The following is a 12,693-nucleotide window of genomic DNA, read 5'->3' on the forward strand; positions in this document are numbered from 1 at the left end:
AAGGACAAAGAGTCTATTTTACAATTTAACAGTTTCAGTGTTATTATTATATATTTTATATAGTTATATAATTATATATTATATACATTAATATATTATTAATATAATATATTATATATTGTACATATTACTATATATTATATACAAGTATATATTATATTATTATATATTATATTTTATATTAAAATATTTTATGTATTAATATATTTATAGATTAATATATATTTATATTTTTATTTATATTTATATAATAAAATATATTAATGTTATAATGAATATGTATTATATATATGTTAGTATATATATTACATGTTATAATATATAATAAATATGTAAATATATATAAAAATATATTTATGTATTTATTATTTATATTATAATATATAATAAATACATAAATATATATATAAAAATATATTTATATATTAAGTCCAAGCAGCATCTAACGTGATCCCCCTTTCACAGGGGATTTGCACAGAACAGTTTTAAACAGAGAGATAAGACAGGAGAGACATAAACACAATTAAGGTGTTGACCAAAGGGTTAATCAGGCTTCTGAAAGAAGGGGCAAGTTTCTAACTCCCTGCAGCTCCAAGCAGAAACCAGAGAGTTGAGAGGATCTGAATGGCCAAAGAGCAAGTGGAGGAGGAAACCTGAGAGCAATGGGAAGGGCACATGTCTGGATAGTCTGCAGGAAAGATGTACTTAGGCACGGGCATTCGATCAGGAGAGGTGGAAAAACCTTCACGATGAGGAAGACAGAGTGATGGTAATACAAACACAGGGGAAGATGAAGATTTCTTCTCCTGCCATTAGTGGATTTCCTGGAAATTCCCATTCTGTCCTGGTGGGAAAACATTGGCCCTTCTTGAAAGTCCTCAAGTGATTGAGCTGATGGAAACATGCTTGTCTATTTGCAGATAGACTTTCATTTCCATAGCCGTTAAGCGACGTCTGGCAGGCCTCCAGGCACTGAACCAAGATCATTTGTGTCCTGCACAGAGCAGCGTGCCCCAAACCCTTCCCTGCCCATGGTCAGTCTTTTCCATCCACGCAAAGTAGACATTGAGTCCCTCAGCCCCACGGGAGTCTTCTGCTTCTTAGGCCACCTCCTCACCCAGCATGTTCCTCCTCACGTCCCGAAGCTCTTCTCTTTGCTCTTGTTTTGCCGTGCAGGCACCAGGTCCCGCTGAGCTTTGCCTTCCCCAAAGTCGCACCCGCACACAAAGACAGTGCCCAAAAACCCCTTGTCTGGACGCGTGCTGCTGCTTCATGGCCCTTGTCCTGTGACATCCCAACCCTGCAGCCTCATGGCCAGCACCACCTCCAGCGCCAGACACCGAGAGCTGCCTGCACGCAGCCTCCATGTGGAATCATGGACTCATTTAGGCTGGAAAAGACCCTTAAGATCGAGCCCAACCATTACCCATTACCCTCCCACTCTGATACCATGGGGGGGGGGGAGTTGGGGTGCCCCATAGGGTTTGGGGGCAACAAGGAGTGTTTTGGGGCTAGTGGCTTTGGGTGGGAGGAGCTTTTTTGGGGGTGGAGGTGTTTGGTTGGGTCCCTCCAGGATTTTGGGGTCCCCTGGTTCATTTGTAGGGCTGTGATAATGGGGGGTGCAGTTCACCTTTGGGCTGCCCAGGCCCCCATTTGGGGTCCTGCTTGCTCTTGTGGTGCTTCAAGGAGAATTGGGAGTACCCCAGGATTTTGGGGGCACCGCGATTGCTGCAGGTGCCTCCAGGGTCCTTTTTGGGGGATCAGCGTGGTTTTGGGGTGCCCATTCATTGGGGTGCCGCTTTTTGGCAGGTTCACCCCTTCTGCCCCCCTGAATTCATTACTGAACCCAAAGCAATTTTGGGGTCCCCCCAAGTGGATTTGGGATCCCAGAGCATCTTGGGGGACACCCAGGGCGGGGGACCCCACTTTTAGCGGGGTCTGTGCCACTGTGCTGAGATGGGGAAGCTTTGGAGCTGCGGGCTTTGGGTTTGGAGCCCCGTTATGGCCGTGCCCAGCCCGGACTACACCTCCCATCATACCCCGCGGTGCCCATAGAGCCCCGTTATGGCTGCGCCCAGTCTGGACTACAACTCCCATCATACCCCGCGGCCCCATAGCGCGCCATTCTCGCCCCACTTCCAGTGCCGGAGCTCGGGCATGGCCGCGCTGGCGCCGGAGCTGAGCCGCTGGGTCCGGGTCGAGCTGGAGCCGCCGCCGGGCGCCGACCCCCCCGAGCCCGGGCTGCGCAGGTCGGAGCACCCCGGAGCCCCGCGATGGGGCTGGGGCTGCTCTTGGGGGGGGGTTGGGGTCCCGCTGGGTTTGGGGGTCCCCTTGAGGTCATTGGGGGGGTCCCAGGAGGCTTTGGGGGCCCTTTGAGGGGGCTCCTCAAGGACTTTGACATCCAATTGGGTGGGAGGGGGACACGTTTTGGGGTCCCCTTGGGTTGGGGGGGGGCTTTGGAGTAGGTTGGGGGGGACTGAAGGGGTTTTGGGGTCCCCAATTGGGTTGGGGGGGGTGTCTCAGGCACGTTTCGGGGTCCCCTTGGAATTGGGGGGGGGGACCTGGGGGCTTTCGGGGTCCGCTTGAATACGGGGGGGCTTTGGAGTAGGTTGGGGGGGACTGAAGGGGTTTTGGGGTCCCCAATTGGGTTGGGGGGGGTGTCTCAGGCACGTTTCGGGGTCCCCTTGGAATTGGGGGGGGGGACCTGGGGGCTTTCGGGGTCCGCTTGAATTCGGGGGGGCTTTGGAGTAGGTTGGGGGGGACTGAAGGGGTTTTGGGGTCCCCAATTGGGTTGGGGGGGGTGTCTCAGGCACGTTTCGGGGTCCCCTTGGAATTGGGGGGGGGGGACCTGGGGGCTTTTGGGGTCCGCTTGAATTCGGGGGGGCTTTGGAGTAGGTTGGGGGGGACTGAAGGGGTTTTGGGGTCCCCCAAGGTTGAGAGGGGGGTTCTGGGGGGGTTTGTGGTGCGGGGGGGGGCAATTTGGGGTGCTCCTGACCCCCCCTTTTTTGTCTCTCCCCCCCCCCCCCAGGCGGTGCGTGGGGTCCTGCGCCCCCATCTGGGAGTTCCTCATCCGCCACGTGCGGCACCCGCGGTGAGGGTGGACCCCAACATCTGCGGGGGAGCCCCAACAGCTGGAGGGACCCCAAAACCCAGGGAGGTCCCTAATTTATATGGGGGGGGTTTGTTCCTGCAGGAATGTGAAGAAGATCAAAGGGAACCTGCTGTGGTATCCGCTGCACCCCAAAACTTGGGGGGGCCCAAACCCCCCCAGGGGACCCCAAAAGACTGAGGGGATCCCCAAAAACCCCCAAAAATTGTGCCCTCTGGGGACCCCCAAGTGCAGGGGAGGAACCTCAGGGTGCCACTGGGGGCCCCCCACACGTCCAGGGGGGACCCCAAAACTGCTTTGTCTGCCCCCAAATCTACCCGAGGGTCCCCCCAAATTTCTTTAACCCCCCCAAATTCCACTGGGGTCCCCCAACACCCCCCCAGGGTCCCCCAGTTCCTCCTGGTGACACCCCCAAACCCTTCAGGCCCCCCCGACCCCCTTTTTCTCCTCTAAATCCATGCAGAGGATCCCGAAATTCCTTTAGGCCCCCCCAAATCCCATGGGGATCCCCAGGAACCCCCAATTCCCTCTCACAACCCCCCCCCAACCCCTTTTATCCACCCAAGGGATCCCCCAAATCCATTTGGGACCCCCCCCAAACCCTCCCTACCCTCAGAGCCCCCCCCCCAAATCCACCCAAAGGACCCCCCAATTCCTTCGGGACACCCTTGACCCCCCCAAAACCCCCCAATTCCTCTTTCGACCCCCCCAGTTCCCTCCTTAACTCGGAGCTCAGGTACCAGCACCTCAAGGAGACGCAGGTTTGGGGTGGGGGAAGGTTTTGGGGGGTCCCCTGAGGCCGGGGGGGGGGTTGGGGAGGTGGGGGGGTCCCTAAATGGGGGGGGGGGGGAGAATTTGGGGGGAAGGGGGCTATGGGAGCCAGTGGGGGGAGGTTTGTCCTCAGGTGACCTTTGGCGTCTCTCCCCAGCAAGGGGCGGGGCCAAGCGCGCCATATATGGTGGTGGGCGTGGCCCTGCGGCGGCTGAGGGCGGAGCTTGGCGTGGTGGGCGGGGCCGTGCGCGAGGCTGAGGCGGCGGCGCTGGAGCTGGGTGAGCTGATTGGACGGCGGGGGGGTGGAAAGGGGGCGGGGCTGGCTGATGTCACAGCGTGGTTCTGCCCCTTTCCGTTCCTTATAGAGGCAGCGCTGGGGGCGGAGCTGAGCCGCCAAGGGGCGGAGCTTCGGCGGGGGGCGGAGCTTCGGGCGCTGGGGGAGGCAGCAGCGCGGGAGGGGGAGAGGCTGCGGAGGGGGCGGGGCCGGATAAGCTCCGCCCACCGGTAAGAGGGGGAAGGGGCGGGGCTTCCTTGAGTGGGTGGGGAGGGGGCGTGGCTTATGCGGAGAGGCGGGGCTTATGGGGAGGGGAGGAGCTTATGGGGAGAAGCAGGGCTTATGGGGCGGGGCTTATGGGGAGGGGCGGGGCTTGGGGAGGGGCTTATGGGGACGGGAGGGTCTTATGGGGAGGAGCTTATGGGGAGAAGCAGGGGTTATGGGGAGGGGCTTATGGGGAGAGGAGGGGCTTGGGTAGCACAGGGGCCTATGGAGGGGTTTATGGGGTGGGGAGGGGCTTATGCGGTGGGGCTTATGGGGAGGGGCAGGACTTATGGGGCAGAGTTGGGGAGGGGTTGGGCTTATAGGGCGGGGCTTATGTGGAGGGGAGGGGCTTATGGGGAGGGGCAAGGCTTATGGGGCGGGGGGGGGCTTTGATGGGGGGGCCTCATTCCCCTTCCCATGATGCCCTGCGCTTCCAGGGAGCCGGAACCAAAGCCAGGAACGGAGCCGGAAGTAGCGGTGAGAAGGGGCGGGGCTTATTGGGAAGGGGGCGGGGCTTGTGGAGGGGCGGGGGCGTGGTCTGAGCCTGGCCCCGCCCCTTGCAGGCCGTGTGCAGGCTGCGGGAGGAGGCGCTGCAGGAACTGCTGGAGCCCCGCCCCCTGCTGATGTAAGCCCCGCCCCCTGACGCCATTAGCCCCGCCCCTGCTCTAAGCCCCGCCCCCTAGCGCTATAAGCTCCACCCCTCCTGTTCGTCCCTGTCAGTCACTGCCAGCCTGTCCCTGCCCCATTGATCCCTGTGCCCCATTGATTCCTCTGTCCCATTGATCCCTGCGCCCCATCGATCCCTGTGTCCCATCGATCCTGTGCCCCAAACCATCCCTGTGCCCCATTGATCCCTCTGCCCCATTGTTTCCTGTGCCCCATCGATCCCTGTGCCCCATCGATCCCTCTGACCCATCGATCCCTGTGCCCCATCGATCCCTCTGACCCATCGATCCCTGTGCCCCATCGATCCCTGTGCCCCATCGATCCCTCTGACCCATCGATCCCTGTGCCCCATTGATTCCTCTGTCCCATCGATCCCTGTGCCCCATTGATCCCTGTGCCCCAGCGATCCCTGTGCCTCATCAATCCCTGTGCCCCAGCGATCCCTGAGCCCCATCAATCCCTGTGCCCCAGCGATCCCTGTGCCCCATCAATCCCTGTGCCCCATTGATCCCTCTGCTCCATTGTTTCCTGTGTCCCATCAATCCCTGTGCCCCATCGATCCTGGTGCCCCATCGATCCCTGTGCCCCATCGATCCCTGCTTTCCCCCCACATCCATCACCCCCCACATCACCCCCAGCCCATCCATCGCCCCCCACAGGCCGCAGGACCGGACCATGCTGTGGATGCAGGAGGCCAAGGTGGGTGCAGGGGGGGGGGGATAAGGGGGGGACGTGATTGATTCCTCCACCTGTGACCCCCCCATGTGACCTGACCCCCCCCCCCCAGGCGCTACTGAACCAGCACAGCCCCACGGAGGTGCTGGGGGCCCTGGAGAGGCTGCGGTGAGGGGCGGGGCTTGAAGGGGGCGGGGCTTAAAGGGGAGGGGCTTATGGGAAGGGGGCTTAAAGGGGGGCTTAGGGAAGGGGTGGGGCTGAGGGGAGGGGCTTAAAGGGGGACGGGCTTAGGGATGGGTAGGGGCTTGAAGGGGCGGGGTTTAAGGAAGGGGCGGAGCTTAGAGGGGCGGGGCTTAGGCAAGGGGTAGGGCTGAAAGTGATCAGGGCTTAGAGGAGGGCTTAAAGGGGCATGGCTTAGGGAAGGGGAGGGGCTTAAGAAAGGGGAGGGGCTTGGGAGAAGGGAAGGGCTTAAAGGGGAGGGGCTTATGGAAGGGGTGGGGCTTAAAGGGGGCGGTGCTTAGGGAATGGGAGGGGTTTAGGGAAGGGGCGGAGCTTACGTAATGGGGAGTGACTTGAAGGGGCGGAGCTTACGGGGACAGGGCTGAGGGAATGTGGGGCTTAGGGGAAGGGAGGGGCTTAAAGGGGGCGGGGCTTGGGGAGGGGCTTGAATGGGGCGGGGCTTAGGGAAGGGAGGGGGCTATGGGGGGAGGGGCTTGGGGACGGGTGGGTCTTAAGGGAGGGGTGGGGCTTAAAGGGGGCGGGGCTTACTGAAGGGGAGGGCCTTAAGGGGCGGAGGTTAAAGAGGGCGGGGCCTGGGGAAGGGGAGGGGCTTAGGGAAGGGGTGGTGCTTAAAGGAGGTGGGGCTTAGGACGGGGCGGGGCTTAGGGGAGGGGCTTGGAGAAGGGGTGGGGCTTACTGAAGGGGAGGGGCTTAAAGGGGCAGAGCTCAAAGGGGGCGGGGTTTAACGAAGGAGATGGGCTTAAAGGGGCGGAGCCAAACGAGGGGCGGGGCTTGGCTCTGCCTCCCTTGTTGCCTTGCAGGAAGGGGGGTGTCGCTGGTGACCCCAACATCAGCCCTGCCCCGGACCCCGACCTTCCCCCTAACCTTGACCCTGCGGCTCCAGCGCCTGCCGAGAGCCTCATCCAGGTAATGGGGACCTTTGGGGGTGATTTGGGGGGGGGGGTTTTGGGGGCACATCAGGGGGGTCAGGGGTCCCCATTGAGTTGGGGTCCCCCCTTCCCCCCCCCCCCCCCCCCCCAGGACTGTTGGGTGACCGTGGGGGAGCTCTGGGAGCTTGTCCCCCCGTTGGCCTCCCGCCTGCCCCCCCTGAGGCTCCGGCTGCTCCAGCTGCAGCACGAGATCCACCAGCACTTGGGGGGGGACCCCCAAGCCCAAGAGGCTGCCAGGTAACCCCCGGCCCCCCCAAAGCCCCCCCCTCGACCCCCAAAACACCCCTTGGAGTCCCCCAGCCACCCCAAAACCCCTCAGGGACCCCCCCCAATGCCTCCCTGCACCCCAAAACTGCCCCTGGCCCCCCCCCATGCCCTTCCCTACCCACTCCTGAACCCCAAAACCCTTTAGGGACACCCCCCCTGTGCTTTAAACCTTTCCAGGACCCCCAAAACCCCAATAAACCGGCTGCTGGGCTCTGGGGGGTCCTTAAAGCCCCCCCAAATTCCCCCTAAAACGGGTGCTGGGACCTTTTGGGATTCCACCAACTTCTCCATGGTCCATCAAGCCCTTTGGGGGACCCCCAAACCGCCGCAAACCCCCCTCAAAATCGGTGCTGGGGCCCCCAGCTGCCTCTGGGAGCCCTTCCCAGCGCTTTGGAGGACCCCAAACCCCACCCGACACCCCCAAAATGGGTGCTGGGACCCTTTGGGGACCCTAAAATCCCTCAGTACCTCTCAATATCCCCCGTGAACCCCCCAAATCCTCTTCCAGGACACCCTAATATCCCCCCTGAACCCCAAAATCCTCCTCCCATAGCCACCAATACCTTTTGGGGACCCCCCCCCCCACCCCTTTCCAGCCCTTTTGGGGACCCCAACCCACTCCAAAATGGGTTCTGGACCATTCGGGTACCCCAAATCCCCCCCCCATGTCCTCCCCCCGCCCTAAAGGACCCCCCAAAAAGGGTTCTGGAACCCTTTGGGCCCCCCAAATCCCCCTGAACGTGTGGGTTTGGGGCGCCCAGGCTGGTGCTGGAGGCCGTGGGGCTGGCGGGGGCTCGGGGGGCCCTGACCCGGCAGAGCCGGGAGCTGCGGGGGGGCCCCGGGGGCTCCCCAAAACCTGCCCTGGACCCCCTGAGGAGGCGGCTGCAGCAGGGGAAGGAGCAGTTGGTGGGTGCCAATGGGGGATATGGGGGGTTCGGGGGGGTCCTGGTGGGTTTGGAGGGGTCTGGGGGGTGGAATTTGATGGTTATTGGGGAGGTTGGGGGGTCCCGGCACTGGGTTTGGGAGGGCTGAGGAATATTTGGGTGTTCAGGGGAGGAATTTGGAGGGATATTGGGGGGATATTGGGGGGTTCTGGGTTTGTAGGGGGGGATTTTGGGGGCGTTTAGGGGGGTTTTGGAGGTGTCGGGGGGAATCGGGGGTTCAGCAATGGCCTCAGGGGAGGAATTGGGGGAGTCCCTGTGGGATTTGGGGGGGCTGAGGAGTATTTGGGGTTCTTGGATGCAATTTGGGTGTCCGGGAGGGGTATTTGGGGGCCCAGGACAGGTATTTGGGGGTCCAGGGGGAGTATTTGGGGGTTGGGGGGCTTATTTGGGGTTCCGGACGGGTATTTGGGGGTCCGGGGGGATATTGGGGGGTCTGGGGGGGGTTTTGGGGGTCCGGGGGGGGTTTGGGGGGTCCGGAGAGGGGTATTTGGGGGTTCGGGGGAGGTATTTGGAGGTTCAGGGAGGGCTTTTATGGGTCCGGGAGGGGGTATTTGTGGGTCCGGGGGTGGTATTTGGGGGCCCAGGGGGGATATTTGAGGGGGGGAGAGGTGCTTGGGGGTCCACGAGGAGTATTTGTGGGTCTGGGGGAGTATTTGTGGGTCCAGGGGGGGTATTTGTGAGTCCGGGGGGGATATTTGGGGTCTCATCTCATTGTCCCCCCCCCCCCCAGTCCACTCGCTGGTTCCGGCTCCGGGCTTTGGCTGCAGCCAATGGGAGGCTCCGGGCGCAACTGCGCCCCCTGCAGGACCGGGTGTGTATGGGGGGGGGGGGTTTGGGGGCGGGGCTTATGGGGAGGGGGCGTGGCCTCACGGCTGTGGCCCCGCCCCCTTCAGGCCCAGGGAGCGGCGCGCCCCCCCCCCTCGCTGCAGGGGGAGGGGCAGCGGCTGCTGGAGACGCTGAGAATGATGGGAACGGGGGGGGCGCCCCTCCCCCCGCGGTGAGTGACATGGGGGGGGAGGGGGGGCGGATGGTGGGGGGGAGGGGGGGTCTGTGCTGACACCGACCCCTCCCCTTTTAGCCCCGCCCACAACCCGCTGGAGCCAATCAGCTGCGCGCTGGGGATGGCGACGAGTGAGGTGGGGGAGGTGCCGGGGGGGGAGGAGGGGAGGGGCTAAACAGTGGGGGAGGGGCAGTGGGGGGAGGGACAATGGGACAATGGGGGAGGGGCCATAAAGGGAGAGGGGGCAACGTGGGGGGTTGGGGGAGGGGAATGGGTTGGGGGAGGGGCCATAGGGCCATGGGGGGAGGGGCAGTGGAGCAATGGGGGAGGGACATGGGGGTGTTGGGGGAGGGGCAATGGGGCCATGGGGGGTTGGGCAGTGAGGGAGGGGCCATAAAGGGTGGAGGGGCAATGTGGCGGTTGGGGGGGGCAAGGGGACCATGGGGGGAGGGGCAATGGGGCCATGGGGGAGGGGCCATAAAGGGAGAGGGGGCAACTGGGGGGGTGGGGGAGGGGAGTGGGTTGGGGGAGGGGCCATGGGGCCATGGGGGGAGGGGCAGTGGGGGGCGGGGCAATTGGATTAAGGGAAGGGCAGTGGGGGGGTTGGGAGAGGGGCCATAAAGGGGGGAGGAGCAATGTGGGGGTTGGGAGAGGGACAATGGGGGGATTGGGGAAGGGGCCATGGGAGGAGGGGCCATAAAGGGGGGGAGGGGCAATGGGGGTGTGGGGGCAGGGTCCGTGGGGGGTGCGCTGGGGGCGGGGCCGTGCTCAGGGTGTGTCGGTGCCTCAGCCCCTGCAGGGGGCGCTGCTGCGGGCGGCGGCGCTGCGGGCGGAGCTGCGGGAGCTGCAGGGGGCGGGGCCAGCGCGGGGGGCGGGGCCGGGCAAGCCCCGCCCACCCCGGGGTGAGTGACAGGCGGGAGGGGTTGGGAGGGTGGGAGTGGGCGTGGCCTACGCTGACCCCGCCCCTCCTCGCAGGCCACGTGGTGGGCGTGGCCAGCGCGAAGCTCCTCCCGCAGCTGCGGGCCCTGTCCAATCAGACGCGGCAGCGCATCGAGGACTGGCCCCGCCTCCAGGACGTCGTCAGCCAATGGTGAGCTGGCACCCGGGGAGGGCGGGGCTGCGGGAGGCCACGCCCTCCCCCCGTTCGTGACGTCACACCCCTTCACCTCCCATAGGTGGGAGCAGCCGGCTCAGTGGACGCTGGCCCCGCCCCCCGATGACGTCCCCTTCTCCCATTGGCTGCAGCGCTGGGCCCAGGCCACCCGCGCCCTGGGTTTGCCCCGCCACCTGCCCTTGGACACGCCCCCAAGCGGCGAGGAGGGGCGGGGCCAGCGCAAGCCCCGCCCCTAAGCCTCGGTTTCCTCCGGCGCTCCCATTGGCTGGGGCGCCGGGGGCGGGGCCTGGGGGGGGTTCGGCCTCAGGACTCGGGGCCTGGAAAGGGAATGCAGTAGGTCCTATAGAAATAAAGCAGTAAATAGAGCAGGTCCTGTGTTAATTAATTACGTTAATTACGTAAATGAGGCTGTTCTGGTGCTAATGAGCTTCTCCAGCTTCCAATAGCAGCGTGTAAACAAAGCATGGGCTACAATAACAACACACAAATGGTGTACGACCTCCAACAACACATAAATAAAGCAGGTCCTACAGCAATGAAAGTGTAAATAAAGCGGGTCCTGGCGTAAGAAACCCCCTTGTAAAGCAGGACCTACAATAACAGCCCATCAATAAAGCAGGACCTACAATAACATCCCGTCAATAAAGCAGAACCTGCAGTAATACCATGTAAATAAGACAGGTTCTATATCAATAACATGTACATAAAGTAGGTCCTACATTAATAACTTGGAAATAAAGCAGGAGCTGCAGTAATACTGTGTAAATAAGACAGGTTCTGTTTTAATAACAGTTACATAAGGTAGGTCCTACATTAATAACTTGCAAATATAAAGTAGGTCCTACGTTAAACCCCTCAATAAAGCGGGTCCTGACATAACAACCCCCCCCAATAGAGTAGGTCCTTCAATAACAACATGTAAATGAAGCACGACCTACAATAACCTGTAAATAAAGCAGGTCCTACAGTGACAAAACTGTAAATAGAGGCGGTTCCACCACAACATGTAAATAAAGTAGGTCCTACGTTAATAAATCCCTCAATAAATTAGGTCCTACGATAACACCTCCCCAATAAAGTAGGACCTACAATAACAAAGCAGGTCCTACCAAATCCCCCCTCAATAGAGCAGGCCTGACAACAACCGTAAATAAAATAGGTCCTACGTTAATAAACGAGTAAATACAGGAGGTCCCGTCACAACAACATGTAAATACAGATGGTCCTACAATAATAACGTGTAAATACAAGAGGTTTTCTGTTAATGCCATCTAAATAAAGCAGGTCCTCCACTAAAAGAGTGCAGATTAAGTAGGTCCTACATTAATAACATGTAAACAAGGGGGGGTTCTATGTTAATAACGTGTAACTAAGGTCAATCCTATATTAACAGCGTGTGAATAAAGCAGGTCCTACATTAATAACATGTAAATAAAGGGGGTCCTATGTTAATAACATGTAACTAGGGTCAATGCTATGTTAATAGCGTGTGAATAAAGCAGGTCCTACATTAATAACAAGTAAACAAGGGGGGTTCTATGTTAATAACGTGTAACTAAGGTCAATCCCATGATAATATCATGTGAATAAAGCAGGTCCTACATTAATAACATGTAAACAAGGGGGGTTGTAACGATGCTGGTGTGAGAAATGGGGGGAAACGGGAGCAAAATTGAGGGAAATGGGGAAAATGGGGGGATGGGGGGGCGGGAAAAAGGAGGGGGGGAAAGGGGGGGACCCGAAGGGGGGGGAAATAGGGGCCAAATGTGGGGAGACGGGCGAGAAAGGGCCCCAAAAGCAGCCCCATGGAGGGGAGGGGACAGTCAGGACGGGGTTGAATGGGAGGTGCTGATAACGCGTCTGATTGGCTGTTGCCCGGCAACGCGCGGCGCGCTGCAAGCTGATTGGCTGTTGCGTGGCAACGCGGGAAGCGGTACCCGGAGCCGGGCGGCGTTGCCGGGCAACGGCGGCGCCCAACCCGGAAGCGCGGCTCCAATGGCCCAAAAGGGATGGGGAAGGCCCCAAAAAGGGGGGGCCCCGGGCTCCCCCCCCCCCCGATTTCCCGCCCCTCCCCCCCCGACAGCCCCCGAACTGTGAAATCTTTTATTTATTGGTTATTTTGCCTTTTTATACATTCTTAAGGTGGCCCCTCCCCACCCCCCTCCCTCCCCTCCCCCCGCCCCCCCTAAACCCCCCCCCCCTCTATTTACATCGGTGTCAATAAGGCTTCGGATAAACCCCCCCCCCCCCCCGCCATCCTCCCCTCCCCCCCTCCGGGGATAAGGGGGGGGGAGGGGCCCTGAGCACCCCCCACACCCCCCCCATGACACCCCCGGGTGGGAGATGGGGGGTTGTGTCCATTGGGGACCCCCCTACCCCCCCAATCCCCATCCGTCTTGGGGTGCTGGGGGGTGGGTAGGGCCCGTCCCGCCCCTCCCCC

The 12,693-nt window shown here is 60.3% G+C and overlaps 1 protein-coding gene across 1 annotated transcript; it reads left to right on the forward strand.

The window, feature by feature from the left end:
* Nucleotides 1-2,128: 2,128 nt before the first annotated feature.
* Nucleotides 2,129-11,767, forward strand: HAUS5 (HAUS augmin like complex subunit 5). The gene is made up of 19 exons (XM_030475466.1): nt 2,129-2,249; nt 3,029-3,091; nt 3,194-3,226; nt 3,846-3,870; nt 4,038-4,158; nt 4,246-4,384; nt 4,856-4,895; nt 4,982-5,043; nt 5,744-5,783; nt 5,872-5,927; nt 6,800-6,905; nt 7,020-7,165; nt 7,957-8,101; nt 8,870-8,950; nt 9,033-9,136; nt 9,218-9,275; nt 9,930-10,041; nt 10,115-10,229; nt 10,315-11,767. Exons 1-19 carry the CDS (start codon nt 2,158-2,160, stop codon nt 10,487-10,489), a joined length of 1,713 nt encoding a protein of 570 aa, XP_030331326.1. The 5' UTR covers nt 2,129-2,157; the 3' UTR covers nt 10,490-11,767.
* Nucleotides 11,768-12,693: the final 926 nt, after the last annotated feature.

Source organism: Strigops habroptila, unplaced genomic scaffold, assembly GCF_004027225.2.
Source record: "Strigops habroptila isolate Jane unplaced genomic scaffold, bStrHab1.2.pri NW_022045638.1_ctg1, whole genome shotgun sequence".
Taxonomy (NCBI): Eukaryota; Metazoa; Chordata; class Aves; order Psittaciformes; family Psittacidae; genus Strigops; species Strigops habroptila.

Coding starts and splice junctions, on each gene's coding strand:
- HAUS5 (XM_030475466.1), top strand. CDS start 2,158: ATGGCCGCGCTGGCGCCGGAGCTGAGCCGCTGGGTCCGGGTCGAGCTG. Junction 3,227..3,845: donor ATCAAAGGGAACCTGCTGTG/GTATCCGCTGCA, acceptor CTCGGAGCTCAG/GTACCAGCACCTCAAGGAGA. Junction 9,276..9,929: donor TGGGGATGGCGACGAGTGAG/GTGGGGGAGGTG, acceptor TCGGTGCCTCAG/CCCCTGCAGGGGGCGCTGCT.